This window comes from Bemisia tabaci, chromosome 9, assembly GCF_918797505.1.
Source record: "Bemisia tabaci chromosome 9, PGI_BMITA_v3".
Taxonomy (NCBI): Eukaryota; Metazoa; Arthropoda; class Insecta; order Hemiptera; family Aleyrodidae; genus Bemisia; species Bemisia tabaci.
Genome location: NC_092801.1, coordinates 19,685,257 through 19,712,821, shown reverse-complemented (window position 1 = coordinate 19,712,821; position 27,565 = coordinate 19,685,257). Strand labels below are relative to the sequence as shown.

Genomic DNA, 27,565 nt, shown 5'->3' with positions numbered 1-27,565 from the left:
CAATAACTGAAGCAAATTATGCTATAGTTTGGAAAAATTTGGTCGATCATTATCAAGACATTAGGGCTTTAGGATCTGATCTTTTGGACACGATGCTGACTTACCCTCCTATGCAAACTGCTAATACAACGTCCCTGAATAATTTAATCCATTCATTGAACGATTCAGTTGAAGCTTTGAAAAACTTGAAGTTCGAAAAGCTCGATGATTTCATATTGCTCAACATCGGCTTGAAAAAATTACCATTTCATGTAAGGAGACTTTTTGAAAACGAAGTTAAGGGCGCGGATGTCCCTACTTTTAAGGAATTCATTGATTTTTTACGTAAGCAAGCAAAAATTGCAGAGCTGACACAAACTTCTAACAAGGATGAAAAACCAAAGACCCAGCCGCCGAAAACTAAAGTTTACCTCAACTCAAATTCGAAAAATCGTGACTGCCCGGTTTGCGAAGGATCTCATTCAATTTATGCCTGCGAAGAATTTAAACGTTTTCCTGTTCACGCCCGAATCGAGCGCGTTAAGTCGCTAAAACGTTGCCGGCGCTGCTTGGGAACGCATGAGGATGAATGTAGGAGTAAATTCGCCTGCAAGGAATGCAACCAAAAAACTCATCATACGCTTCTTCACTCAAATAAAACCAGCTCATCCAATTCTGCATTTACTCAACACGGATCTACTTCTGAAGAAAATTTCGAAGATCAAAAATCAAGCATTATATTAACGAATCTACAAGCCACATCTACGGATCATCAAGATTATACTGCTCTACTCGGCACTGCTCTCATCACAGTGAAGGATATCAATGGAAAATATCAGCACATGCGCGCAGTTCTCGATTCCGGTGCTATGTCATCTTTTGTCTCCGCTGATTGCGCCGAACGCCTCGGGTTGCCACTTCTTCCCGATAATACCAGCATCTCAGGCTTGGCTGAAAGTCACGTTAACTCACTAGGAGCCATTAATTGCTTAGTGAAACCTAGGCAAACTGATGAGCCAAAGTTAAGAATAAGAGCTATCGTGATTCCAGTCATCACGGAAAATCTGCCATGCGTCAAGATATCGAATGAAGTGAGACAATTTTGGAGCAAGTTGAACTTAGCAGATCCCAGCTTTGATGATACTAATGCCAAAATTGACATGCTTTTGGGCTCGGAAGTTTTTGTACGGATTGTTTCAGGTCAAAAGAAAATAACTAATGATTTAGGTCATGCTCTTCAAAGTATTTATGGTTGGGTTCTCATGGGAAAGGTTCCCACGGAAGATGTCCCAAAAAAGCAGACTACGTTTCTCATGACAGAAAATAATGAGAATTTTCGAAAAACTGTCACTTACAGTATAGCGTCAGTTCCAATTTTAGCGCACAAATCGTTCAGGCAGTTAGTACTGGACGAAAATAATAATATTTCAGAAACCGCATGTCGTGTCCTTAATGAAGAAACCTATTTTAATGACTCCCTCCCAAGTGCAAAATCAATCGCTGAAGTCACCAGATTCAGGGACGAAACACATCAACTGTATAGCCGAGGTCATTTTTACCCCAAGCAATGGGCAAACAACCACCCAGAAGCACTAAAGGGATTGCCTGAGGCCGAAATCGCATTGCCCTCTGAATCAGTCAGTTTTGATAAATGTGGTAAAAATTCAATAGAAGTTTTAGGCCGAAAATGGACACCTGTGTCAAACACTTTTTCATATAATAAAGAATTAAAACCAGACGTAAAAATTTTCGTAAACTCCGCCAGACCACCAGATTTAAAGGAAATTGAACTGATCGAAGAGAAAAAACGGGTAAAATACTTTGCTTCTCTGAACCCTTTCCTTGACCCCCAGGGTTTTCTCAGGGTGGGGGGTAGATTGTCTCACTCTACCCTAGATTATGGCCCAAAACTCCCGGTTACATTACCTCCCAAGTTCAATTTGCACCGCGTGATTTGTAACGAAAAATTGCCAATGAATCAATTCCTCACTCCTCTCTGCAAAATAGAAGCAATTTTAAATTCTCGGCCCTTGTGCCCCCTTTCAGCCGATACGGAAGAACTCTCCGCTCTAACCCCAGCACATTTTATGATTGGGGCGCCTTTGTTAAGTCTTTCAGAATACAACTGGACGGTCACTCCAAGTAACTGCCTTTCTCAATGGCAAGCAATCCAAAAAAAATTGTCGCAACATTTTGGGAGCGCTGGTCTGCGGAGTATCTGACAACTCTGCAAGCTCGTCAAAAATGGACCGCGGAAACTGATTCCCTCAAAGTTGGGGACATTGTTATTGTCAAAGAGGATAACTTGCCGCCGCTTAGCTGGGCTCTTGCCCGTGTGACCGCGCGCCACCAGGAGCCGATAACGTTCCGCGCGTGGCCACAATCAGAATCAGAAATAAGGACATGCGCAGACCAGTAATTAAGCTCTTCAAGCAACCGGCAGACTAATTTCACGATCAGCGTCCCAACTTCAGTGTCATTCTGACTGCTTCAGGTGACACCCAGAGCGCTCGCTCTGATCTCTTATGCTCGTCGTCGTCGTCGTTTTTAACTTTACTCTTCGTGGTTCTAAAAATGTATTTCTCGTCTTCTTTAACTCTCTCTCTCTCTCTTGCACGCTAAATGTGGATGCAAGAGATTTCTCTTCTTTTTTGATTTCTCATTCTGTCTTTCTCTCTCTCTCTCTCTTGCATGCCAGATGTGGATGCAAGAAGAGTCTCCTCTTTTTCTAGCTCTCTAAAATTTTCTAACTTCTCTGTCTCTTCCTCTCTTGCACCCCAAATGTGGATGCAAGAGACCTCTCTTGTTTTCTCTCTCTCTCTATTTCAGCTCGAAATTTTCTCCTTAAAATTGTTATTCTTAGGCTTGCACGCCAGATATGGATGCAGTCTAACTTAAATTTCACTTAAATTTTCTCTTCCTTGTTACGCCAGCTTTTATAGTTCAGTCTTCATTTTTCTGCAATCATGTTCTTACGTCTATACATATGTTAAACCTCGTCAGCCTGACAGAATTTTTTCTTTCTCATTACTTAAAGGATGTCTCCCCTCACGGTGGGGGGTAGGCACCCAATTGCAGGTATTTATTTTTTGAATGTAATTTACACAGGCGCTTTATTTTCTCATTGTCGGACCCAGGTTGACAGGTCACAAACGCACTACTAATTATCTGAATATTTCTGTATTGTGTATGTTGAAATTTTTGTACCTTATGCTCACTCCAACGAACTCAGTTACTTAATTTAAGCAAGGCATTTTTTCAATGGGGGGATACGGCCTCTCAGCTTGGGTAGCCAGGTAGGGAGCCGTGGGTTATTCTTGTAAATGCACTTGCGCTCATTTAGGTGGGGGGTATGTCGGGGCGAGCCCCCTTTTTCGTTCTGTGAACTAGCAGTTAGTTCTTTTGGGTGTGAAAAACCCTGATTTTTCGTATCGTTTTCATAGCATTTTTTCTTGTATGATTTTTTCTCGCACCGCGTCAAGGACGGCGCATGCGGCACGTGTTGGGCCACGTGCGGTCCACGAAAGTTGCATAAGCGGTTATGCAACGGAACTTTCCATCGATTCTCGGCACGTGCGCCTCCACGTGTCGGCCACCTTCGTTACATAAGTGCGTTATGTAACGGAATTTTCCATCATCTCAGCGGTTATGCAACCACTCTTATATATACTCGGCCACATCAGTTGGTCATCGCCACTCTGCCACTCTCAGTCCCTTGGACTACACGGTACTCTGCCACGCTCTGTCTCATAGACTTCACGCTAGTACTTACTGTCTCTCTGCAGTTTTGCTACACTCTCTCTCTCTCTCGAGCACGCCTGATTGGATGCTCATCTCTCTCACTCTCTCTCTCGAGCACGCCTGATTGGATGCTCATCTCTCTCACTCTCTCTCTCTCTCGAACACGCCAATTGTGGATGTTCATCTCTCTCTCTGACTCACTCTAGAGCACGCCAAATGTGGATGCTCTCCTCTCGTTCTCTCTCACTCTAGAGCACGCCAAATGTGGATGCTCTCCTCTCGTTCTCTCTCTTTTTGAGCACGCCAAATGTGGATGCTCCCTTTTCTTTCTCTCTCTTTTTGAGCACGCCAAATGTGGATGCTCCCTTTTCTTTCTCTCTCTTTTTGAGCACGCCAAATGTGGATGCTCCCTTTCCTTTCTCTCTCTTTTCGAGCACGCCAAATGTGGATGCTCTCTTTTCTTTCTCTCTCTTGTTGAGCACGCCAAATGTGGATGCTCTCTTCTCTCTCTTGCACGTTTGAGTACGCCAGGTACTCCCTTTTTGCTCTCTCTCTCTTTTCTCCCGGGCGCTCGCTGATGAAACCCGCACCGACTGTCTTATGACGTCATCGCGACTCTGAGAGCGCCCACAATCCCTTTGGTAGATTGGCCTGGTCCTCCGAGTTTCTCTCTCTGGCTGGGGCCGCGACACGGCCCTTCAAGTTCTAGGCATTCCAGGGACGGGTAATTTGCGAGGCTAAGCGACAATTCGCGGAGGGAACAGAGGAGACGGGTCGGGACGCTCAACAAGTTGCTCGGATGAGTGCATTCTTATCAGCCGGAGCCGCCTTCAGGACTTCGAGACTTCCATCCTGTCTTCGTCGGGAAGCTCCAACCTATTACGACTTTCAACAGCTTAGAATTTTTAGGAGGGAAAAAACTTCGAGGCAGACGGAACACTAAAGTTTTCAGTCTGTTTGAACGAAGTTTCCAGTGATAGGCAGAAACAGTATGTGATAGATTCTGTGAAATGGGACCTTATCTTCCAAAAGTCAAAACTGAGTTATTGGTACCACCACATAACGGAAGATAATCTATTCATCACTGGGGGGGGGGGGGGACACATTGGATCTAGAGTCCAGACTCTTGAAAACATTGACAAGAAAAAGGACTCTTGATTCAATCAGATTCAAGCTTAAATCAAAAGAAAATCCGCTCAAATTAAGAGACTGGGTTCTTGATTTAAGCTTAAATCTGACTGAATCAAGAGTATTTTTTCTTGTCGATGTTTTTAAGAGTCTAGACTCTCGATCCAATGTGTTTTTTTCCAGCGAACACCACGATTGAGGGCCATTTGAGACTTCCATCCTGTCTTCGTCGGAAAGCTCAGTCCTATTACGACTTTCAACAGCTTAGAGTTTTTAGGAAGGAAAAAACTTCGAGGCAGATGGAACACTGAAGTCTTCAGTCTATTTTATCAAAGTTTTTAGTGATAGGCGGAAACAGTATGTGATAGAGTCTGTAAAAAGGGACCTTATCCTCCAGAAGTCAAAATTGAGTAATTGGTACCACTGCATAAGGGAGGAAAATCTATTCATATTGGTGCACCCTGAAACTCATAAATTAAGAGCTTGGATTTCTTATCCGGTTCGGATCGAATACTGAATTTTTCAGTCTATTTTATCAAAGTTTTTAGTGATAGGCAGAAACAGAATGTGATAAAGTCTGTGAAAAAGAGACCTTATCCTCCAAAAGTCAAAATTGAGCCGTTGGTACTACCGCATAAGGGAAGAAAATCTATTCATATTGATGCATCCTGTAACCCAAAAATTGAGGAGAATATGACGCCCTGAAGTTTCAAGACAAGATTCTTAAGATTTAGGTTCAATTAAGAATAGGAGTTCTGACATAGAATAATGATAAACAGGAAAAGGTGGGAACGAGGCTAAAAAAACACACAATAATAATCACAAGTCACGGGAGTTCTGACATGCAGACGAAAAGAACACTGAAAAATCTCGAGAAAGAAACGAGACATCTCGGTAAAATTATTGAACTTTCTCGGTAATTTTACTGGACCTTGGTAAAAACGCCAATATTTTTTATCGACTGTGGTAGAATTACTGAGCTAAAATGGCAAAGTTACCGGGAATTGATTACCAATAAAAGTGGTATTCTTACCTGAAAAAAAAACGGTAAAATTACCGGTTTTTATGTAAGCTTACCAGTCTGTCTTGGTAAAATTACCAATAATTTGTAAAAAAGTGAGATGGTAAAGGTACCAACGGACCTTGGTAAAAACGCCGAGAATTTGTTTTCAGTGAAGTTGCCAGCGCCCTCCGTGGCGAGAAAATTAAATCAGAACTGCGCTTAGTTTTTGGCCTAAACATTTGCGAGAAGATTTGGGAATTTCGCAAAACTGTTTCTGTTAGGAGTTTTTTTTAACAAGTGTGAGACGACACTTTATGAATGTTCGATACGCGTTTGAAAGATCCCGTGAGCTGGTTTTCAAGACGCACAATGATTTTTGATATAAATATTTTAACTCTGGTGTGGATGATGAAGTATCATACGAGATTGAAGGCGTTTTTGATTGATGACAGTTTCTCGTTGATAATATAAACGCGTATCGTGTGCACAGGTCGAATGAGCCGGCATCACCTCGTCATTTCGTTGAAGATCTAAGTCAGAAACCGCCAAAATCAGAAACGTTTGCAAGAAGCTTGTAAATTAAGCAAACAGTTTCCATTACGGCTTTTCCAACTTAATTCAAGACGACGCGACACCCCATGAATGTTCGATTAGCGATTGGAAGCTCCCACTTAAATGTATCCAAACGCACATTGAATTTTGATACAAATATTTTAACTCCGGTGTGGGTGATAAAGTATCACAAAAATTGAAAGCGTTTTCAACCGCGCTAGGTTTGTGTTTCCCAATGACAACCCAAAATCACTAATTTTGAAATTTTTCCCTTGATTCGGCTCCCTTGGCCTGTATATCCGGAAGGTGAGGTCTCTTTTCACAGATTCTGCCCCATATACTTTAAACATCTCGTTTTAACATTCGAAACAATGTAATTGGGTGAAGCAAAAGTTTTTGAAGAGCGACGCTATGTGATGATTGCTGATCAATCTTTTGAGCATGAGCTCATAGAAACCTCACCAAATGGTGACTTATGTCGCTATGAACATTTTACCCGACGAATTTCTTTGCAAATTGAGTAAGGATGCCTAAACCAATATCTCAACTCTTTGTTAATGATCAGGAATCATTTATCGAATCTGAGCGTTGACTTCTGAAAGTAATTTTGCACTTTTGGGAAGATAGCAATCTCGGTTTTTAAAATATGTTTTAAATGTGGTACTGAGCACTAGTGCATGAACCTGAAGATTTTGTTTATACATACTTTATTACAACTGAGTATTTTTTATTGAACATTCCAATCATGTAAACCAAGGTTCGGTCAGTTACCCTTACCGGAAACTTAGTTATCTGAACTGAACCCTTTAGTGTTCAAATGAACTGGAGTTTAGTCCTTGTGATCGAAATGTTTCTCTTAGTGTGGTGCACCGAACAATCTTTTCTTAGGAGGAGCTCTAATCCACTAATTTACTTTATTCTGCCGTACCAAGGAAAAATACGAATATTACCAACTTTCCTTTGATGAGACAATATTACAATCATGTTCATCTTTCAATTATATTCTCCTATCTAGTGATGATTTTTGAAGGTTGGCAACAATTGGCTTTATCGATCTAAATCTATGTGAAATAATCGATATGAATCGATTATAGGTGAGACAAACTGCCACGCCAAGCATCGATTCTTTAAAATAGCTTTGTATGGAGGAAAAACTCGTGTCGTCAACTTGAGAGGATCGCATCTGCTCTTATCATTCCGTCATTTTATTAATCAAAAACATTCACTTCAAGCTGAAAGAATTCAATGATGTAAGCCGTAACATGTAACATCTTGTGCGGCTGCTTTTTTCTCTTTCCTCATGGCGTAGCGTTATGAATTTGATGTGAATATTTAAAATCCCGGAATTTTTCTAGTTTGATTGTCAATTAGAGTGTCTAATTTGTGGATATTGTTTTTAATTTCTCGGATGATTCACCCAAATTAAATATGAACCAAAAATTATTTCTCCTGGTAGTGAGTTTTGCTGTGACTATCAATGTAAGTCTAACGCACTTTACTTTAAATTGGTAAGTTTGACTCGATATTAATTCGGTAAATCAGCGCATAATTGCGTTCAAAATGAACGTTACCGAGAAATAGTGAAATTGAAAACAAGTCAGGCACTCGTATCGAGCGAACAGAATAGTTTTAATCGGAAATTCAAGTGTGAATAAAGTCCTACGAAGACTAATTTCTAGGTATGGTGGCGAAAATCTCAAGTTTCACAAAAAACTCAACGTACAAAACAAACTTTCAGATATTCCGATCATTCAGATGTTGGATGTTTCCACACGTTTGTTTCTTCCTTATTTTCCTAAGGAAGGATAGTCCAGGCGCCTGGTAAGTCTACCTGGAATTTTGGGTACACAGCGATTTTTTTGGCCTACTTTATGTTTTTTGGGTCGCTGAATCCGAATCTGAAGTTTCCGCACGCGTATCTGGTGAGCATTTTCCGCTATTTTGAAAAAATGGCCTAAAAAGGCCTTTTTTTGCGGTTTTTTTGATATAGCGGCTACGGATGAGGAAAAGTCCCGGATTTAGCTAATGTTTTGAATAGCTGACATAATTTGGAAGAAAATGGTGTATACATGTGTTAGGTTTGCTTAAAAATTGAGGAAGATACAGCATCGTGAACATCGCGCCTATTCACGTTTTCGCGGCGCACCCGTCAACGCGCGATCCGGCTCGCCGCGGTCAGCCAAGTTCCGAAGCGTTCTAAAGTTCCGAAATCCGAGGTTCCTCAATTTTTGAGCAAACCTAGCATATTCATATACCATTTTCTTCCAAATTTTGTCAGCTATTCAAAACATTAGCTAAATCCGGGACTTTTCCTCATCCGTAGCCGCTATATCAAAAAAACCGCAAAAAAAGGCCTTTTTAGGCCATTTTTTCAAAATAGCGGAAAATGCTCACCGATACGCGTGCGGAAACTTCAGATTCGGATTCAGCGACCCAAAAAACATAAAGTAAGCCAAAAAAATCGCTGTGTACCCAAAATTCCAGGTAGCCTCATTTTTAGCTACCAGGCGCCTGGACTAAGGACTAAACTGAACGTTTGCATGAGTTTTCGAGGGGAAACGAAAATTAACAAATTCTCAATAAATATATAAAAAGCCTGAGACTGATGAGCCAATCAGAGAGTGGCATAAACACGACACCATGGCTTTCATTTCTCTTATAAAGATATTTCTAGTGTTCACTATTGGGATATCCCCTCCATTACTACTTCAACTTTGAGAGCTTTTTTTGAGCATTGGATTTGACCTCAGAGAAAACCAGAGGCAACATCGCAGTGTGTCTCTCGCAAAATTTTACATAGAAATTAGTGCTTAGTTAGCAAATTCCTGAGACAAGCAAGAGTTCCATTTCCTTAAAATCCCTGTTGGATACCTGCATTGCCGTGCTAAGGAAGACAGCCGTATGAGCATTCGAGAGTTGCGAAATTCCCCTTAAATAAATAAGTACTTTTTATGAAATTCATGCACATTTTTCCTTAAAATGTTCAGATATTTTAGATTAAACTGTGTACAAAATCATCTGAAAATTTTGGGAAAACGTATTCACAAATTTCCCGGTAATTTCGGTTTTCATACAACACTGAAGAAAAAAAAAAACACATTGGATCTAGAGTCCAGACTCTTGAAAACATCGACAAGAAAAAATATTCTTGATTCAATCATATTTAAGGTTGAATCAAGAACCAAGCCTCTTAATTTGAGCGGATTTCCTTTTGATTTAAGCTTAAATCCGCTTGAATCAAGAGTCCTTTTTCTTGTCAATGTTTTCAAGAGTCTGGACTCTAGATACAATGTGTTTTTTTTCCCAGTGAAGAAAACTTGGCAACGTCTGAAGGCTCATACGGCGTTTTTCCTAGCACGGCGGTACAGTTAAATGCGATCCAAATAACAATCACGATGAACGGTTTCAGGTAGCGAAGTCGTGGAACTGGCACTTCAAGAACCTGCGCGGCCTGGACAAGGGCCACGACAAGTGCCGGAAGATCTCCGAGACGAACAACAGCGAGATCGTGCGCTACGTCCACCATTCGTGCGCCATGTTCCTCCGCCACTTCCACGCGATCCCGTCGGAGTACCAGGAGCGCTGCCCTGGCGCCCGCGACGCCAAGTGCAGGCACCTCGACGACAAGTGGCGCTGCACGGTCAGGATCAACTCCCAGAACTTGGCCGACCCCAAAAAGGAAGAACTGGAGACGGTGGCGCTTCGCTCTTGCCTCAAGACGATCACCAAGTGGAAGGAGCTCATTGAGCAGGAGTCCGTCACCACGGTGAAGAACTGGGACCACCTCGTGGGCAACGCCACCGGCACTGGTGGAGCAGCTTCGGCTGAGGGGAAGAAGAAAGGCACGGCTGAAAGAAGTACTATCGCGATTGGAGGCGCCACTGTGGTACCGAAAGAGATCGGGAAAGCTCCAGAAAAGACTGGCAGCCGCACCACGAAATCTGTGCCGAGTCAAGCCGGCAAGCAAAAGAAACGGAAGAAACCGATGGGGAACACCGCGAGACCTAAATCATAGACATCAAGCTTTCTTGGGGCAGGTATTTCTTAGAGGACAAATTTACATAGGGGTTGGTATTCGATGCTAAAACTATCAGTCATTGTTAAAGAAAATCATTTTTAGAAGTATGACGTATTGAGAAAATGGGTTTTCTGGGCCTGATCGTGTTTGGTAATTGCAAACAGCGTTGAGCATCGACTCCAACCTTTGCTTTCACTCAAATACTTCTGCTAGTTTCTAAAATGCAAAGTCCTGAATCAAATACGTTTAAAAGGGACCCGAATAAGATTAAAGACACAAATAACTAGTTGGATATGAATATGGAATGTTTGTGAGGAATTATTGTGTATTGTTTATGCGAGTTGTGGCTAAATGACAAAAAAATCGCGTTAGAGAAAAATGAGATTAATTTTATATCAAATGTTCATGCTAGTTTGGCACAGTACTAATGGAGTGTGCTCACTTCTCTAGAAAACTAAATAATTAAAAGTCCGAAATCAGAAAATCCTAATGTTCTGACCGAGCTTGAAAAGAACGGCACTTGATACGGGCTAAGGTTATTTTTCCCATAAACAGCACGAATAAGAAGGAGTTATTTGATCTAGAATGAAACAGACACCATCAACCGTACACCTGATAAGACGGAACATTGTCGGAACATGCTGATTCTAAAGTATTTCGATTTTTCTTTACATCTCTTGAAATTTTAATTTTTTGCTGTTTTTTGCTCGACGCATCTATAGTAACTATATAATGTGAGTAGTGTCATGTGTGTGTCGCCCTCTGATTGGCTCATCAGTTTTAGGCTATTCAAGAAGCACCTAGAGACCAACTTAAACAATTCTGGTTTTAAGATGATTTTTCGGGAGTTTCCAGTGACCAAAAAACTCCGGAAAAATTACTGTGAGTGTGACATCAGGATCCTTAGTTCCGATACAAGCAATGAAAAAAAATTATGCCCTGAGACAAGAGACCCCCCCCCCACCGGCCTCTTGGCGACAGGTGGTAGCTTTTACTTTCAGGAATTCAACAATGCATTATGGACAATTATAAGGGAGCAACAGTCATCACTCTTATTTCGGCTGTTGACCTACCTACCTATATGGTGGACAGGGCTTGATTAAGGGGGTGACCACATGGGCCCGGCCCATGGCAGCAACTAGGGGCGGCAAATTTTGCAATTTTTTTTAAATGTAGGTACAATAAAAAATCGGATTTAGGAAAAAAATTATGAATGAGAAAAGGGGACGAAAACTCTCATTTCCTGAGAGTATAGTAATTTCTAATTTTGTCGTCTTTCAGTGATACAAGAGACAGCACATTCAATTAGTCGAGTTAAGAGAGAAACCAAACACACAATTTGGCCTGGAACGGCGCGACTTAAGGAGAAATGATGACGAGGATTCGAGATGAAAAGGAGAAGCCCTCGGCGCGGCGATCGGCATGTAACACATATTAGCGCCTACAAGACTGCACGAATACTTCACGCATTGCATCAAATACAGTGCGGTCATTGTGGTCAGCGTGAAACGGATAGCGCCTACAAGAATGCATGAATACTTCACGCATTGCGCCAAACGCAGTGCGGTCAGCGTGAAACGCATGGCGCCTACAAGACTGCGTGAATACTTCACGCATTGCGCCAAACACGGTGTGGTCGGCGCGGCGCGGCGGCGGAAGTTAAAATCATTAAACCAAATTTTGTGTTTGTTCTTTCATAATTTTTCGTTCATTTCTTATGAATGGAAGGCCTTGTCCATTAGAGATAGGTTTACGAAACTTGACTTTTGCGCAAAGTTCCGTGACCTTTTGCTAGTAGTGTTGACAGGGCTTTCCGAAAAAATGTGTTCAACGCGAGTAAACGCGTCTTATGCACCCCTCCCCCGCTGGCACGTTCACTTGATGGTTTTTATTGATGTTTCAAAACGAATGAGAAGGGGCGGCAAAATACAGGCGGCCCATGGGCGGCAAGTAGGAAAATCCGGCCCTGATGGTGGATGATGAGCTTCGGGTGATGTCATGAGCCAAACAAGCTCCCCAAACTTCGGCTTGTTTGCAAAAAGAAACTGCCAACACGTTGTTAAACTTCAAACACTTAGGTGTAAGTCAACAGCAGAATGCTGAAGTCCCGACAGTAAAAGCTTCCACCTTAGCCAATAAACTACTAGAGGGTCTCATGTCTCTGATTATGCCACAGGCTCATCATTAACGCGGCTCTTTTTTGGGATAGTTGGTGACTGGAGGAACGGACGAGGATGATGACGAATTTTACAACCGGTCGCTATTCGACTTGCGTGAGCTTCTGGCCGGACGGGACCCGTGCTACCCAGGAGGCGAGATTACCGCACCCTCCGATACCCACAAGACAAAATGCCGCCAACTGTTCGACAAGTTCGAGGAACTACCACAGGACGCACGCTGGAACTGCCCGGACGCCAAGGACCCGGATTGCCGGAGAATTAACGCCACTTGGAACTGCACCGTCCGCGCTCGACCCGTGGGGAAAATGGTCGACCACTCATTTTACGAAACGCATGCACTGACCACATGTCTGCGCCATCTCGAAGATTGGGTCAAGCGTCCAAAAAAGCAAAACGATGCCATCCCACTAAATGCAGTGCAATGGGTTCAAGTAATGGGAACTAAATATACGCTACCTCCAAATGAAATTAAGACTAATGTCCCTCGTACTAAAAAATAGATTAGAAGCCGAGACCACACGGAGAAAAAAACTTCGTGCGTGGGACCCGAAGTTTAGGTCATATGGATCTCTGAAGTTTTCGGATTGAGCATCTGAACACTTTAGGTCCAGCTGATGAGGTTTGGATCACACATCTGAAACTGCATTTCTTACATCTAAAGTACTTCGGTTTTCACATCCGAACAACCTCGGTTCTCACGTCCGAAAAACTTCGGTTCTCACATCTGAAGTACTTCAGATGTAAGAACTGGAGTTTCAGATGTGTGATCTGAACCTCGAAAGCTAGACCTAAAGTGTTCGGATGCTCAATCCGAAAACTTCAGAGATCCATATGACCTAAACTTCGGGTTCCACGCACGAGGTTTTTTTCTCCGTGCATAGAGTACATTACTGCCTGCAGGTGTTGCCAAATTTCCTTCGATAAATTAGGAATTTATCGGGGATGTTACATATCAATATTTGTCTCTAAATTTCTCAAACAATGTTGTTCGCAATTTAATCTGAGGTACCTGAAACTGTCAAGGAAAAATATGTAGAAATTTCGTTAGAAATACATGTGCTATTCAGAGAAATTTGGCATCTCCTGAATGTTTATATTGCGTTTTGCCTTAGCACAGCAGAATAGAGTTGCAATGAACTGAGCGCCGATGAAGTCACTTACTGAGGCTGGTTTGTTCCTTACTTCTGAGACTTGTGTGCAGCGACTGGCAATGCCGTATGCGCGAGGTCTCAGATTCGGCTTTGCTCAGAAAATATAGGTATAACATTTAATTATGGAAAATGTTTTAAAATATAAAATTAAATACATTTTTAATTGGTCAATTTAATTTTTTACATGAAACCGGTTGTGAGCATTTTTGTGCAAATTTCCGTGGATTTCCTGCACAGTACGAAGCAAATTCCTCAAAATTTTCAAAGGAGTCTACACAAATTTTCTCTTGTGAAAAATTAAATTGCCCAGGTAAAGGCAATAGCTGACGTGGCTTGGTTCCTTTCTGCTGAACGCGGTCCGATTCAGTCGGAGCTATTCTCACAAGTCGGTCGAAGGGTCGGGCTTGAAGATTTCGACGGGAAACTCTCTGCAGTGCCGTAAGGAGTAAGTTGTGAGCGGTTTAATTTAGTTTTGGCCATTGAGGGAGCTAACCGCATTACAGACCGGCCATTTCGGGCCTTGAGCTTGGCAGGCTAAACAGGGTGTCCTAAAACAACAGTACTGAGACTGAAATTTTCACAAGAGCACCGCTCCACCGATTGATGCACTGTTTGTAGGAAGTTGTGGAACACATTGTTAATTGTTAGTTTTCAAACGCGCAACATTATAGAGCTCATTTGGGAGAAAATTTCCTGTGGTATGACTTCTCGTTTCGGAAAGTATGGCCGTTGGACCCCTTGGCATTTAATTTTGTTTCTGTTTTGACCAAGTCATAACTTCAATCTTTGATCACCAAACCATTGTCCTACATCTCATTACATGAATTAAAACAGTCAAGTTACCTAAGAGAATTTGCATGCAATTTTTTTATTGCTTCATCTGAACGTGCTTAAAGAGCTGATTTCACAGTATTTTTTATAATTTGTTTGTATTATGGAAGATAGTATAAAAATAGATTTAAAAGTGAGAAAATGCACCGCCCAGTGACGTCATCTGGCGGCATTTCCCATTTAAACACATGTATCATAGCAGATCAGATCGTTTTGTCATATCTTCTCCAATAATTGTCCAATTCATGAACCAATGGTATCCTCGTGTTCAGTTCACTCAGTAGTTTCCACTTAAACACGAAATTCATCAAATTTCAGACACCTGCAAATTCTCTTTTGGACTTATTTCTGCTAAATAGAACCAGAGACAGGGAGGGGCGTGCTCGTTATTCGATGGCCGTAAGAATGATTGAGAATCATAAAGCGCCAGTGACGTCAGCGGCGACAATGCAGACGGAAAATCCGCGGATCTGATCAATAAGTCTTTAACTCATGAGCCCTGTCCACAACGCTCTTGTCACATGCCCACGGCTCACGAATGCCGCTTACAGTTGGCGCTTAGTTCCGTTTGGTCGAATATAAAATCCCGCTTTTCCATTTCCTTCAGGGAATCACGCCCACTTTTACATTGTTTCTTATGCAGCTCACCACGAGCGCATCCCATCTTTCCCCTTGTCTCTAGGTCCATTTAGCAGAAATACGTCCAATTGTGATGTGACTGTGGAAGAATAGTCTTTGTATTCTAGAACGTATGATGAAATCAATAGATGGGGAAAACGTTTTGTAAGTTTTCGAATGTTGCCAAATCCCTCAAATGAAGGATTTAATTTTTACAAAGAGTTATGAATATTTTCCTTGAAATTTCGGTTATATTGCGGACAAAAATATTCTGAAAATTTTAGAGAAACAATTTTACAGGTAAAAAATCCTAAATTTATGTGAGGAAAGGTAACATTTGGATATCATACGTCCAAGTAACCCGCAGGTTGTAATGAATTGCGATTACGTGGAAGAATTTGATAATTAACTTCATTTTACGTTACCTAATTTAAGAGACAGTTTCTTTTTTTATAACGCGAGAGCCAAAAAACACAACACCTTTGCCTTGTTTGTATATTTCTCCAGCTTACAAATAATATGTTTATAAAAATTCAAGCCGAATGTTGATTTCTCCTTGGTCTAAAAAAGTAACACATGAAAATAGGCCAAGTCTGATGTAGTTGTCAAGCTGACTCCGTTTAGATCCGTTCAATTATTAGTGCTGCTGCATCAAAGTGTTGTGTATGTTGCCTATTAACCAATTGAAGGAGCGGCTCTGCTTGAATCCATTGTAATAAAAGTGAAATGAACCGCAATTTTTCTTTGCATTGTAAATTGTATAGCTGTCTGATACATAGAACTCATTTGACTGATCATCAATAAATCGGCGTTCCTGACCTTAATGTAAGAATATTACAACTTCATGGTGGTGGGGGGAATGCAATTTTTCCGTAGTGAATTGCAACTTCATTTCAATCTTTCCGTCAGACTATGTAACCTATAGCCAGAGGGGCAATCCTCCTTAAGATGGCAGTGTTGTGATGATTAGACAGCACTGTGTGGGAGAGTCTAGCGTTGCGGAAAGTTTGACCGAACTGGGGAAATCCCTCTTTGAGCTTAAAACTTTGCAGCATCTTTGCAAAAGAGCATTCTTCCGACAGCCAACCGTGAATATTGCACTCGACGGAAACTTTTCGCCTCCTGAAGGAACTTACACTCAAGAATTGAATTGCTCTTAATAAATTGAAGTCAACATTTCATTCTTTAATGGACCGTCATGCAGACGAAGTGAAAATGAAAATACGCGTATTTTCTGGACGAATTTTTACCTACAACCGAATGAGCGGCGACGCACGAAGTAATTCAAGTGATGGCAAAATTACCAACACTTAAAATGTTTACGTAAGGCACGTTGAATGCGTGGGTATTATTCAAACATCCTCATAAACGCAAGTTAAGTTGACTAATGACGGGCTCACTGATGATCTTCGGAAGCGCTGATCGTTATGGATTGAATTTTGCGCTCTACCGGAGTTTGATGTTCATACATACACGGGAACTGAGAAATTATATTCTTGTAAGGGTTGAAAAGGGTGATTTTTCCCGTTTCATGAATGGATGCGAGTGATAGTGCGCGTGGGATAGAGGATTTTTTTTTAGCAAATTCGTGTCTATGACTCGATAACACTGCGTAAAAGACGTAGAAAGTCAGCTGATGCCACACCCCGGTCAATTTTTCCGCACCCTTATTGGCATCAGCCAATCAGACATTGGTTCTGAAGAGAAAAAGTTTCCCCGGTGTCGCCTGGTCTACATAAGTTCCTTGCCTGGACGGAGCGAAAGTGACAAAACCACTGCATGCGTGTAACTGTTCGTGCTCCTAAGCCACTCATATTGCCATCACGTTTTTTGAAGGCGAACTCGATGCATCGAAGTTGCTTGAATACCAACTCTGCCGTGTCAAGGAAGAACGCCGTATGAATATTCAAGAGTTGTCAAATTTCCTAGGCTAAAAATGTTCATTTTAGAGGAAACTGATGAATATTTTTTCTCGAAACTTTCAGACACTTTAGATCAAGTTCTATACAAAATTATCTGAGAAACTGGCAGAAAAATATTCAAAAATGTTGTTCCTAAAAATCAGTGATTTGCCAGAGGAAATTTGGCAACGCCTAAAGGCCCCTACGGCGTTTTTCCATAGCACGGCAGAGCTTGTCAACCGCCAAAATAGAGATTGGGGCTTACGTGATTTTGAAAATAATCGGTTTTCTTGACTTCAGCCTGGAATTTATTTCAGTTTTAACGACCTAATTGCGGAGAAGAAAGGCAGCTGTGAGTGTAAATCGCGTAAGAGGGGTAAATCGCTTTCATTAAGAGCTCCTTTGCAGATGAAAGAAAACTCACCCGAGAGAAAGGCGCAGATCGATGCTGCTGAACTTTTTGCTGCGAGCATCCTAGCTTAGAGCAAATGATGATAAATCGACTAATCGTGAGCTTGTACGAGAACCTTCAATAATCACTGTATCCGCCCTGTTCATTAACCGTGTTGGCACCTAATGATTCATAATTGAAGTGCGCTCTTGGCAGTTAAAATTAATGGACTTATTTATGCTAAAAGGAACTATGTTGCACGCAAACCCTCTGCACATAGCTCCTTTTAGCATAAATACGTCCTAATGACGCATCTCGCTCTGGTCCAGAAAATGCGAAACTTACGCTCCTCAATTTGAGAGCATGATCACACATGGACAACATTTTGCGACAGAAAACTATACTGAAAAAAAGTTACGGGCTATATAGTCATACGTCGGTCCGGCTCGCGGCGAAGTCCGGGTCACTGGAAAACCAAGTCGCTTGGATCTAGAGTCCAGACTCTTAAAAACATTGATAAGAAAAAATACTCTCGATTCAATCGGACTTTTTGCTTGAATCAAAGGGAAACCCGCTTAAATCAAGAGGCTCGGCTCTTCGACTCAAGGAAAAATATGGTTGAATCAAGAGTGTTTTTTCTTGTCAATACACTGAAAAAAAACTCCAGCCGTGGGAGCCGCAATTATGGGCTATATAGACATACCGTCCATTCCGGGCTCAAAGGCCGAAAATTCCGGCTGCTGGAGCCGTAGCTTCGGCCTCTGAACCCGGAGCAATCGAAGCTACGCGGCTCTCACGTCCGAGCTCAGCGGCCGAAAGTTCCAGGTCACTGGAAAGTAAAGACTCTTGGATCTAGAGTCCAGACTCTTAAAAACATTGACAAGTAAAAATACTCTTAATTCCATCGGACTTTCCGCTTGAATCAAAAGGAAACCCTCTTAAATCAAGAGGCTCGGCTCTTCGATTCATGGAAAAATATGGTTGAATCAAGAGTGTTTTTTCTTGTCAATATTATTCAGCGTCTGGACTCTAAATACCAGTGGCAAGGCGTAAATGATCGATTGTCGATATTTCCCCATTTGAAGCTATGGAAAAGAATCGATTATTAAGGTGTTCGTTGCGAACACGCTGTTTATCGATCCTTTTCAATAGATTTAAATGACAGAACAATCGATGTATCGCAAAGTGCACTACGCCACTGAGAAATAAACCATTTGATAATAATAGAAGGGTATGATAATGCGATCTTACCTCAGCGCGACCATGCGTATTCCACAGACAGGAAACCTCGAATCTGATACTGAACACTCACGCAAGGCATTGAAACTTTTCGTAAAGTAGTCAAAAATCGATTCTGCACTAAATAGCACTGAAAAATAAATCCGACTTATTTAATAAGAGGATCAAGCAGTCACTGGAAGTAGCAGGAAGAGATGATTAAAAATTGTCTACGACAGAATTCACAACACGTCAAAGTCTGCTAATGGCAAGTTGGTCCTTTGCTGCGCAGCAATCAACCATCAGATGCAACAGCGTGAAGTTGTTCGATGTTGCGGGAATCGGTCGACCGAAAGTGAGGAGTGTGTAATCGAATTAAGCGAGTAATTTGATGAAATTACACCGCACACGGAAGGTACACTCGTGTTTTACGACACTCGAACGCAGCGAAATTACACCCTGAATTAGGACAGATGACACTTGGGTTCGTGATTCGAAGAAAGGGGAAGATTTTTTGGGCTCACATTACGCATTGGCGAATTGAAGAACAGTCCTTGCACACCGAGAAAAAACTAGGGTTGAAATTGCCGTTATAGTGGTGTTTCATATGAGCTCTTAAATGGATCGTGTTAAACAGAAAGGAACCAAGCCACATCAGCTGTTGCCAAATAGGGGCGATTAAAATTTTTACATGAAAACGGTTGAGCGGATTTTTGTGCAAATTTCGATGAATTTGCTCTATAGTGCGAGGCAAATTTCTTACAATTTTCAAAGGAATCCGCACAAAATTTCTCTCGTAAAAAATTAAATTGCCCAGTTACATTTGGCAAGAGGTGATGAGGCTTGATTCCTTTCTGTTAAACGCGGTCCGAAGAATAGTAGCCATAATTAACGATACGGCCCAGTTAAAAAGTTCAGTGTTCGGTGTTATTTCATGTTACTTTGTGTTACCTTTTCTTTGCGTCAGATCAACGAAAAGGACTTGGTTCCTCAACACAATTTTGAGTTAAATCGACCCAAACCGTAGACTACTCTGAAACATCGAGGCATGAAGAAAGTGTCCAGGGGAACTTATGTACCTACTCTTGTTTTCTCCCCGTCAATCTGAAGTTGTGACTTGCGAGTGGCCAACGCATTAGATTATCATTGATGCGACCCAGGTTCGATCCTGACGACTGACGACTGATTTAAACAAGGTCGTAGATTTTCAACCCGAAAATTTGGTCGCTTCAACACAAAAATTTGGTCAATTTGACACAGAGAAAACTAACACACGAAAAATTAACCAACAAATTATATTACTTCGTGTTTTACTCGCCATATTAACACAACATTCGGTCACTTTTTCTTAACGTGTGGTATTTTTACCATTTATTGATACTTTTGTCAACGTAGGTAGTGATAATACTAAGAACATAGTGGTAAAAATAGTACTATCGATGATTTTAACTAAAAATTAGTCGAGAGCTCATGTGGCACATCACAAATGGTCACTTTAACCGTAGTTTTTTCTCAGTGTACTATTACGTCGTGAAGAGCTAAGACTCTCCAGCATGATTTCAAATGACTGCTGGTCATCCCAGTTGTGAGTATGACCTGATCGTATGAATTATTTGACGTAATTCTACAAAGAACCTATGCACCAATGATTTAAACCAAACGGAAACATGCGCATTGGATTTGTGTACTCCATAATTCCTTTCGACTGAATTCATTCGCACATGTCAGATTTCAGCACAAACGTCTTGATGAAAGACGATTAACCTGTCGGCAAAGTAAAGATTGAAGCACTCGTTGTATACTTTCTCTGCACTATTTTCCATAAAGAAACCAATTTCCGATGTTAGGATCGTTTCCTTCGTAAGATTTTGAAAAGAAAACATGTGACGGGCATTTTTCTAGTTATGACCTCGTCTAGTGACCAAATGGACGTATATCTGCCAAACGGAACTATGTGCATTATGACGTGAGCCCTGTTACGCATATATTCTTATGGGTCTCAGGGCTCATGTCTTAATGCACATAGTTCCGTTTGGCAGAAATACGTCCAATTGTAACGAACGAAGGAAGTACGAGGAAAATTTCATGTAATAATAACAAGTTGTTTTTCCTTTGAAAAATATATCACGAGAGGGCATTGCGCACTGTCACATTTTGAGATAAGTGTTTTCCAAGTTCTAGCCATCGATTCGTCGCGCTGCTCTTATGGGTTTGAAACTCGGGACCTATACGACTCATTGACATACATTTGGACGTATTTCTACCAAACAGACCTATGTGCATTGAGACATGAGCCCTGAGACCCATAAGCATATGTGCATAACAGGGCTCACGTCATAATGCACATAGTTCCGTTTGATAGAAATACGTCCATTTGAACTTGCTGACAGTGCTGCCGCGTTACCGAAAAAAAGCGGTGACAACCAAAATCTCAAATTCGATTTTCCTTCAGAATTCGATTGATCGAATGAGAATAAATTGAATGATTCAAAAGAACGGCAAAATTCTTCATATCAGAAAGAAATAATAGTTTTAAAGAAACAGTAAATGAATCAAAAGTTGACGTCGTTTCAAGCATAAAGCAGTGAGTCCACGTTATTCATAGCACATACTGCTATCTTGTTTAGTATTGTAATGAATGAATAAGACCCTGTATACATACTGAAAGGTAGAACTCGTCAATTTCTAAGCATCTGGATGATTTCTGGATGATTTTTGACAATTTTACGGAAAACGGAAGTTTTGATCGATGAAATTTTCCGCGCTTAGACTATGGCTGGGTCAACGTCTTCAAGACTTCCTTTTTGGAGTCAGCACCGCTGTCTAGTAATACGGCACTTCGGACCAAAGACTTCGGTCCAGGTAACCAAAATACCCAGCCGTAGAAATCAAATTTTGGTAAGGTGAACCGAAATATGGTTTTTTAAATGAAAGGTTCAGTCACTTGAACCGAAATAGTTCAATTAGTAACGGTAGCGTGTAACTAGTAGTTCGTAAACTGAATTTTTCCTCCGTGGAGCTCTCTCGAAAATCGATTTTGAATTTTTCGTCGCCACTGAGAAAAATTTTCCAGTTGATAATCCTCGAGCGAGAATTCTCATTAAGTCAACTAGAAATATCTTTCAAGTAAAGGACGTGTCCTGAAAATAACAGTAATACCGTTGGAAACACGATTTCCTGTTGACTCAACGAGAATTTTAATCCGAGAATTATCAATTGGATTCAATTTTGCAAAAAAGAACCAAGAGCATTCCAAAGTTGCTACGATTGTATTACTTACATTCTTTGCCATGAATTTACTGAAATCATATAAAAATTAAATTTACAGAGGTTATTTTCGTCTTCAATTACAGTTTATTGGGAGTAAAGGAAAAACTTGTCGATTATCGGATCGCTTTAGCAAGAAGGAACCAGCGGTATTACGATGTTGTGAAAATGTTGCTTCTTCATAATTATCTAAAAAATCTCCCAGAATAGCAAATAGTTTTCGCTTCCCACCAAAAAATTGTTAATTTGAAAGGGGAATAATTGTGTAAATTTTAATACTGTGCATATATTAAGTAATTTTAAAGGAAGAGAAGAAGTTGCACGATTTTGAAATCACTTTAATCGCGCTGGTTCCTTTTTGCTAAATGCAGTCCAGTTTACACTCTCAAGGTAAAAATATTTGCACAATCTTAACAACATTGGAATGTAATGCTCTTGGTTCCTTTTTGCAAAATGCAATCCAGGATCACATTTAGCAAAAAAGAACCAGCGCATTTACAGTGCTTTCTCGTTTTCAAATACGTAAAATATGTACCGTATTAAAATTTTCACAATTATTTTCCTTTGAAATCAACAATTTTTTGGTGAGCAGCCTAAACTATTTGCTATTCTGGGAGATTTTTTAGAAAACTATGAAGAGTCAACATTTTTACAACACTGCAATCGCGCTGGTTCCTTTTGCTGAAATGCGATCCAGTTTACATTCTTAAGGCAAAAACAGTTGCACAATCTTAGCGACATCGGAATGCTCTCGGTCCCTTTTTGCAAAATGCAATCCAATCAGAATTCCTATCGATCCTACAGAAAATCACAATTTTTGGTCTCAGTTTTTTGGTGGGCAGCCTAAACTATTTGCTATTCTGGGAGATTTTTTGGATAATTATGAAGAGTCAACATTTTTACAATACTGTAATCGCGCTGGTTCCTTTTTGCTGCATGCGATCCAGTAAGGGTCGCATTCAGCAGGTGAAAACAGTTTCTCTAGGTAAGAACAGTTGCAAAATCTTAGCGACATCGGAATACTCTCGGTCCCCTTTTGCAAAATGCAATCCAATCGGAATTCCTATCGATCCTACAGAGAATCACGATTTTTGGTCACAGTTTTTTGGCGGGCAGCCTAAACTATTTGCTATTTTGGGATAGTTATGAAGAGTCAACATTTTTACAATACTGTAATCGCGCTGGTTTCTTTTTGCTGCATTCAACCCAGTAAAGTCGCATTCGGCAGGTAAAAACAGTTACTACAAAATCTTAGCGACATCGGAATGCTCACGGTCCCTTTTTGCAAAATGCAATCCAATCGGAATTCCTATCGATCCTACAGGAAACCCTTCTCCGAGCGCGAATTGAATTCAACAGGAATATCTGCAGAGAAAACATAACACAGTGCTCTGGTCCGTACCTTGGAATCCGAATCCCGTTTCAAACTCAGGACGGTAACCGAAGGGATAACGACTAATTATCGGAATCACTGAATCCACAAGTTCGGGGCTCGAGAGGGTCGCAGGGACGGCGCGCGAAGGGTCCCCGGAACGCGTCGCGTTTTCCCGCAGGTTGCCAGGGATACTGGGGTAGAGGCCGCAGCATCCTGGACGCGCGAGGGATCGGGGTCGGAGTGAGCATGTCCCGAAAGGGACGGGGACGGTGCCCTGGCGCACAGTGGACCGAGTCAACCAGAGAGCTCGCACATGGAATTTTTAACTAAAACTGCAAACGGACCACCAGACAAGGTACACATTTAAGGATTCTCATACATGTTTTTTAGCCAGAATTTCACGTAGAACACAATGGAGATATTGCATGTGTGAGGAATTTGCAATTTGACTATTGATTCTTATGTTAAAGTTTGCGAGCAACACGATGGTGCCACTGGTATTCTCTGAAATCAACTACCAAGCTCAAAAAAGCTCTCAAAGTGAGGCCAAAATGGAGGGGATATCCCACGCTATCCTGAGAGTCCACCTCTACATCAACTTAAACTCTTCATGCTAAGATAGAGAGCAAATAAATTAGCAGGGTTGCCGTGTTTTCAGTTTTAGAGTCTCCAAATCAAGTGGCAGCCCTGTCAATGTATTTGCTCCCTATCTTTGCATGGAGAGCATTGTCTTGATGTAGAGGTGGGACTCTCAGGATAGCGTGGGATATCCCCTCCATTTTGGCCTCAACTTGAGAGCCTTTTTGAGCTTAAGAGTTGATTTCAGAGAAAACCAGTGGCACCATCGTGAGTCTTGCGAACTTTTACATATGAATCAATAGTCAAATCGCAAATTCCTCACAGATGCAACATCTCCATTGTCGCGGGCGATCGAAGGTTCGTCCGCGCGCACCTTATATAGCGCCTTCCGCATCTTAGAGATACTTCAAACACTACACCGTTACGCATACAGTCCGATGCGTAAATTGCCTACACTGCGCCTGCTGGAGTGTGCACCATTCTTGTATCGAGAATTACCGAAATCATTTCCTATCTAAGATATTGAGATTTTTATTTTACAATGGTTACGGGAAAGTTGAATTGCCCGATCACACGAAGCTCAATGCTCGACGTGATCGTGAGTCCAATCGCGTGCTACAACGGTTTCGGCGGGCTTCTCAATCCAGCACTGTTCATTTCCCACCCTATGTTGTTCAAACTATAAGCAACTTGCTACAGCTGAGCCAAAAGCGTCAAGAGTCAAGCGTTCAGGAACTTCGGGTGATATTGGAAACAATATTATCCGAAAAACCGGAAAGAAAAATATTTATAAAGTTTACCAGGGAATTCATGTTGTATCAATCGAAATTTGGCATCGCCTGAAGGCTCATACGGCGTGGAATGGCAAAATGTTTATTTTTGAAGAAAAATGTGGATATTTTCCCTTGAAATTTCTCAGGAACTTCGGGTAAAATCGGGAACAATATTATCCGAAAAATGGGAGTGAAAATGTTCATAAGTTTACCAGGAAATTCGCGTTTTCATCAATCATGATTTGGCAACTCAGCACATTTGGCAACTTTTTCAACTAATTTTTATTGCAAATATTTATTTTGTTATAGTAATATTTAGCAGATGAGTAAAATGATATACTAGCAATTTTATTAGGTTGGATTATCAATATTTGTATTTTCATATCTTATTTACTTTATTATTCTTTATTAAAATGGTAAGTTAAGTTAAACTATAATTTTCAAAATTATAATTAACTTATTAGTTTAAATTTTAATAAGAAGTATAAACTTATAATTAAATTTACAATTTAACCCTTTATCAGGCACTTTATTTATTAAGATTATATTAGTCAATTCTAAAATTGTATCTTAGTGTTATTATTAACTATTATATAAAATATGAAAGTTTATTTCATAGGTCAACGCCGTATGAACCTTCAGGAGAAGGTTCGTACGGCGTTTTTCCTTAGCACGGCAGTATAAGCGTTTAAAGTTTCCAAAGTTTGTCCGATTTCGCCTGTAGACTGGATCCACTGTGCGGCAAGGCGCTCGGTCGCGTTTACGCGCAAAAACGGGACGCATCCAGGGTGGAAGGGACACGGCTAAGGTCGAAGAGTTGAAAATGTAAATCACGCCGGCGGCTAATGAATTGACCCCCCTCCCCCGGCCCAAATAAAGCGCCTCCCCGGACCGGAATTCGGGCCTTTTTCCACGCAGCCTGTTGCTCTCGAAAGTTGCGGGCCCGGCTCTCGTCTTCCGCTTCGCCGGAGATCAATACGCATGACCGCTTTCCCGAGTAGCTTTTTTCAACGGAAAAATCGCCATACTTAGGAATTAAGTTGCGATTTTATTACGCTTGGAAAAAAAACACATTGTATTTAGAGTCCAGACTCTTGAAAACATTGACAAGAAAAAATATTCTTGCTTCAATCGAATTTTTGCTTGAATCAAAACGAAATCCGCTTAAATTAAGAGGCTTGGTTCTTGATTTAAGCTAGATTCTGATCGAACCTCGAGTACTTTTTCTTGTCAATGTTTTTAAGCGAGTCTGAACTCTGGATCCAATGTGGTTTTTTTTCCAGTGCGATTTTTTCGCGATAAAGTCACAAAAATTATCAACATCTTAGCGATGATCCTCGATCTTGTCGCAATTTTATTTCTACATGTGTTATATTTGTAGATACGTGGTTTTGCACTTTAGTCATCCACATGATTTTCTTCAAAATTTCACTGTAAAACAAGATTTGTTTGCCGAATTTGTTAGAAAAAAGCTTCCATTTGGCGAGGAATATCCGTGATACCGCCCGCGCAAACATTGCGATTTCATCGCAAAAAATTCCAATTAATCGTGATTTTATTGAGGCAATCTTAAGTATGAGAAAGCCATATATCGAACGAAAAATTGTGATAAATTCAGATAAAAATGATTTTATCGAACGCGATTTCATAGAGATAAAATTGCGACAAGATTAACGCTCGGATGTTGATGGTCATAGCGATTTTGTCGCCTACAAATCGTAAAAAAGTCGCAACTGAATTTCAAAATAGCGCCAGTTTTCCGTTGAAAAATGCTACATTTGGGTACAGTTCCATTAAGCAGATATACGTCCAATTACCTCCTTTTTCCATCAAAACTAACAACCTTGACCAAGGATACTACTTTTTTTCTTCGTCTCCTTCGGTTATCACTCTGTCTATTAATTTTAATAATCAGCCACTGGAAAAAAAGAAGCATTGGATCTAGAGTCCAGAATCTTAAAAACATCGACAACAAAAAAATACTCTTGATTCAAATGGAATCAGCTTAAATCAAGAGCCAAGCCTCTGATTAGCGGTTTCGTTTGATTCAAGCAAAAATCCGATTGAATCAAGAGTATTTTTCTTGTCAATGTTTTCAAGAGTCTGGACTCTAGATTCAATGTGTTTTTTTTACCAATGATAGATACTCCGTTTTTCTTCGTCTCGTCGGTATCGCTCGTCTATAATTTAAAACAGCTCTAGATTCTGGGGATGCTATGATGATTGGTGTTAAATTCTGAAAATGTTCATCCGCACCATCAGTCGTCTCGCGACTGGTTCCCGTTTTGACTGTTTTGAAGTAGTCAGGAAGACCTGAGGGCTCTAATATTTGTGATGATACACTCATGGGGGTAATCTATACCCAAAATAGTGATGAAATTGCGGCTCCGAGTTGCGCGGCCTTGAAACGAGCCCAGTGGCGAGCTGTGAAAGATCGATTATCGATATTTCCTCATTTGAAGCTATGATGGATAATCGATTATTAAGGTGTTCGCTGCGAACACCTCATTTATCGATCCTTTTCCATGGGTTCAAATGGCAGATCAATCGATACATCTCAAAGCACGCCACGCCACTGAACGAGCCCCTCGGGCTGTCGGCATTGCAGTTCCTCAGACCAGGCTTCAACGCAGATTTAGCAAATGATCGTAAACTCATGTTTATGACACATCGAAAGCTCCCACGTGCGTATAAAACATCCTACGAGCTAAATAGCTTCTCGCAAAAGAAAGTTCTATCACCTCATTGAACTAATGGGGGAAAATTCCTCATTAAGGCGAGACAAAATTAAAACGAGCCCATAGTTCTGGATCGTACTTACGGTGCTTCAGCGAAATTTTATATTGGTGCGTATGACTGA

At 41.0% G+C, this 27,565-nt stretch overlaps 3 protein-coding genes across 8 annotated transcripts in view; 2 read left to right on the top strand and 1 right to left on the bottom strand.

The window, feature by feature from the left end:
• LOC109034814 (uncharacterized) overlaps positions 1–23,528 on the bottom strand; it is an 89,376-nt gene extending 65,848 nt beyond the window's left edge. Inside the window, exons 1-2 of one of the 3 annotated variants that reach the window (XM_019048175.2) lie at positions 23,381–23,528; positions 18,745–19,170 (exon numbers count right to left, since the gene is read on the bottom strand). The gene's annotated coding sequence lies outside the window, so the exon portion shown is untranslated. The remainder of the gene's footprint in view (positions 1–18,744; positions 19,171–23,380) is intronic. The other 2 variants (XM_072304680.1, XM_072304681.1) reach the window with 2 other exon arrangements.
• Positions 93–2,201, top strand: LOC140225459 (uncharacterized). The gene has a single exon (XM_072304456.1). It carries the CDS (start codon positions 93–95, stop codon positions 2,199–2,201), a length of 2,109 nt encoding a protein of 702 aa, XP_072160557.1.
• LOC109034816 (uncharacterized) lies at positions 7,575–13,923 on the top strand. 4 transcript variants are annotated; one of them, XM_072304072.1, is made up of 3 exons: positions 7,575–7,882; positions 9,813–10,436; positions 12,598–13,923. In XM_072304072.1, exons 1-2 carry the CDS (start codon positions 7,832–7,834, stop codon positions 10,416–10,418), a joined length of 657 nt encoding a protein of 218 aa, XP_072160173.1. In that variant the 5' UTR covers positions 7,575–7,831; the 3' UTR covers positions 10,419–10,436; positions 12,598–13,923. The 4 variants fall into 4 exon arrangements, with proteins under 4 accessions (XP_072160173.1, XP_072160172.1, XP_072160171.1 ...); XM_072304071.1 differs by having other exon boundaries at positions 9,813–10,440; XM_072304070.1 differs by having other exon boundaries at positions 7,576–7,882; positions 12,631–13,923.
• Positions 23,529–27,565: the final 4,037 nt, after the last annotated feature.

What these genes read in the sequence shown, in the direction of transcription:
- LOC140225459 (XM_072304456.1), top strand. Translation starts at nt 93, where the DNA reads ATGCTGACTTACCCTCCTATGCAAACTGCTAATACAACGTCCCTGAAT.
- LOC109034816 (XM_072304072.1), top strand. Translation starts at nt 7,832, where the DNA reads ATGAACCAAAAATTATTTCTCCTGGTAGTGAGTTTTGCTGTGACTATC. An exon ending in GTTTTGCTGTGACTATCAAT is followed by an intron (nt 7,883 to 9,812) that starts GTAAGTCTAACG and finishes GAACGGTTTCAG; the next exon opens with GTAGCGAAGTCGTGGAACTG.